Source organism: Peromyscus californicus, unplaced genomic scaffold (genome assembly GCF_007827085.1).
Source record: "Peromyscus californicus insignis strain IS unplaced genomic scaffold, ASM782708v3 Scaffold_11__1_contigs__length_118956290, whole genome shotgun sequence".
Lineage (NCBI taxonomy): Eukaryota > Metazoa > Chordata > Mammalia > Rodentia > Cricetidae > Peromyscus > Peromyscus californicus.
Window position 1 is genome coordinate 97,393,748 of NW_026294402.1, and position 2,957 is coordinate 97,396,704.

Below are 2,957 nucleotides of genomic sequence, written 5' to 3' on the forward strand. Positions count from 1 at the left end.
GTCTCTGAACCTGCTTCTTGTTATTATTGGTGGCTTTTGTAACTGCCAAATTTGCGGTCTGCTATGGATGATGTTTTCAGCATCTCATGTTGGGAAAAACCTACTCTAATCCCTCTATTAAACCTTCCCTAGACCTAAAGCGTATATCCTACCTTATTAAGCCTACACAATATCTTTATGCCTAAAGCTTATTCTAAACCTACATTTCTCTGACTTACTTTATTTACACTTCTTATTTAAACTTACATTACAACTAGCATGGTCATTTACTACATGTATTTACATTAAGCATTTAGACTCACATTCAACATTTATACTTTTCACAAACTAACATTCAACATATACTTATTTATACTTTTTTAAAATTACACCAAACTGTTTTATTAAACATATGGACATTTATATTACAAACAATGCAGTAACATTTCTTCCTCTCTGCCCTGTGAGACCCCACACCAGAACCTCATGCTCATTTAAACCACTTTCAGCTGTGGGCAAGACAAGTGGAAGGAAAGTGCAATTTTGAGAGTAACACCACAGACCCAGAGTGGGAAACAAAAATAGGCAGAAGGTAGTGGGTTCTTTTTGTGGCCTGTGGCCTTATTATTATTCAGCAGGAAGCCTTTCAAGAACACAAGCTCCCAAGCATGACACAGTTCTGCCCTGTTCTCTGGGTTGTGTTCCTCTTTCAATCTCGTCCATCCAGCCTGGAGTCCTGACTAGCTTATCTGGAATTTCTGTTAAGGAATCCCACCCTGGTTTACTTCCTTCTCAACTGTCTATCCCTTTTTGAGCCTCTAAACAACAAACAACAAAACAGAACAGCAGTAAGTTTCAAGAGGACATAAGATGAGACCTCCTCAATGAAACTTCTGTCCTAGAAGCCACTGGCCAAAACCTACAGAGCTGGAGACAACAGATGATGGAAAAACAGGAAATATTTCAGATACCTAATAAGCCTAGTTATTCTGCATCTGTAGATTTAAAGTGATCATCATCCACAGTAGAATAAATGTGCCCCTCATTGCACATAAAATCCACTGCTTGCTTGATTGAGGGTACAGGCATGTGTTGGAGCTGGTTCCTGAGATCCTGAAAGTTCAATCCTTCTGGTCTTGGGCAAGCCTTGATCAAATTCAGCACCTGGTTTTGGATCACAGTGAGGCCATTTGCTGGCATGAAGTTATTCCCACTGAAGTTTCCTGACTGACCCATTCCTGGGTTGCTGATAGATGGTTTCCCTGCTGAAAGCTGGTTGTTGGATTTGCTGAGCATCATGTGTGAATTGATCACCTCCAAAATATGTGCAGTGAACTCATTCATATCTTCCAGGGGAATGATCTTAAAGGCTACCAAGCTCTTCTTGTTCTGGAAAGACCTGAGGTGGCCAGCCACTTTCACGTATGTTTCCGGAGGAACCAAAGTGTTTTCACCACTGGCATCATCTGTGTCAACCCACTGGTAACATCCATGGGTGCAGCAGTCATATCATCTATTCTATAAACAATATTGGTCGGAGCCTTCTCTGCATGTCTGATTATTCCCACAATAGTGACCTGTGAAATCTCAACATTCCTAATTTTGAACACTTCGTCAGTCAGAGTAGCACAAAGCAGCTGAGATATGGTACAGGGCACAATGTGCTCGATTTCTTCTCAGCCTGTGAAGGGGTGGGCAAGCCAAAGCCTCCACGGGACTGCATGTAGCCGCCTGCTCTGCCATAGCTGGAGCTGCCAAAGCTTTTGAATCCGCTATTCCACATCCTGGTCTTTTCATGAGAAGGAGGCCAAGGGAATTGTGGTCTGGAGAGCTCAGTGGACACTTCAGAACTTTTATTTATACTTCATATAAGCTTATATTCTTCTTCTTTTTCTTTCTTTCTTTTTTTTTTTTTTTTTTTGGTTTTTTCAAGACAGGTTTTCTCTGTGTAGTTTTGGTGCCTGTCCTGGATCTCGCTCTGTAGACCAGGCTGGCCTGGAACTCACAGAGATCCACCTGGCTCTGCCTCCCAGTGCTAGGATTTAAAGATGTGTGCCACCACTGCCTGGCACAAGCTTATATTCTTAAAGAAACTCTATAGGACTACCTTAGCAAATATTATGGCTAAGTTCTATCTAACCTCGGGGCATTCTGACTGCTGTTTTAGAAAATTAAAGACAGAGTTTCTCTGTCTTGTAGCTTATGTCCCTGATTTGGCAGTACAGCTGCATCTGCAGCCAGGCTTCATTGCCTCCTCCTCAGTAGTAACTCCTCCCATCAATGGAGGCAGTTCCCTTGGCTCCTGGCAGCTCTCAGCCTGCCCTCTCCCCTCACCAGCAGCCCCTCCCCCATCTCTTCACCTTTTGGGGAATCTGTCCCTGCTTCGACTTTCTACCTGCACTTTTTTTTTTGGCTAGGCTCTAACTGTAGGGAACTTTTGGCTGCTGCATTTCCTGGCTTGAAAGAAAGACAGAACTTAGCAGAGAGGTTTTGCCCTGTCCTAAGGGGTTTGTTGTTTCTTCTTAGAGTGAACCACAGGTGATGTTCCCATAGAGATCCAGGTGAATCTAATTTTTCTCTCATAGAAAGAGAAACTGAGAAAGTTCTGAAAGGCTTCTCAGTTTTTTTAGAGAGAGATTAAGTTTTTTCTTTTCATAGAAATTAAGAGAGATACAGAAAGAGAGAAATCTTTATAGAGAAGATTCTATGCTGCAGTCTTATATTTGGACATCCTTCCAGTCCATTTTTTCTTTTTCTCCCGAGGATAAAACCCCCTGCCCCATTTAACTTTTTTCACTACAAAACTGGACCGGTCCAACTGCTTTAACTGGCAGGGCCTAACTCCTACTTTTCAGCAAGTACTCTGTATATATATTATATATATAATATATACATATATATTATATATATATATTCTTTTTGTCTTAGTCCCTGTTTAGTAGCACCATCTGTGGGGTGGGCTATCCCTCACCCCCACA

General features: G+C 41.9%; 1 protein-coding gene across 1 annotated transcript; it reads right to left on the reverse strand.

Moving 5' to 3' along the window:
• Positions 1 to 772: 772 nt before the first annotated feature.
• LOC128104741 (replication protein A 32 kDa subunit-like) lies at positions 773 to 1,762 on the reverse strand. The gene is given in 3 exon segments (XM_052729759.1): positions 773 to 1,463; positions 1,466 to 1,645; positions 1,648 to 1,762. Coding segments are annotated over 3 exon segments (795 nt in total). The 3' UTR covers positions 773 to 963.
• Between the last annotated feature and the right edge of the window lie 1,195 nt (positions 1,763 to 2,957).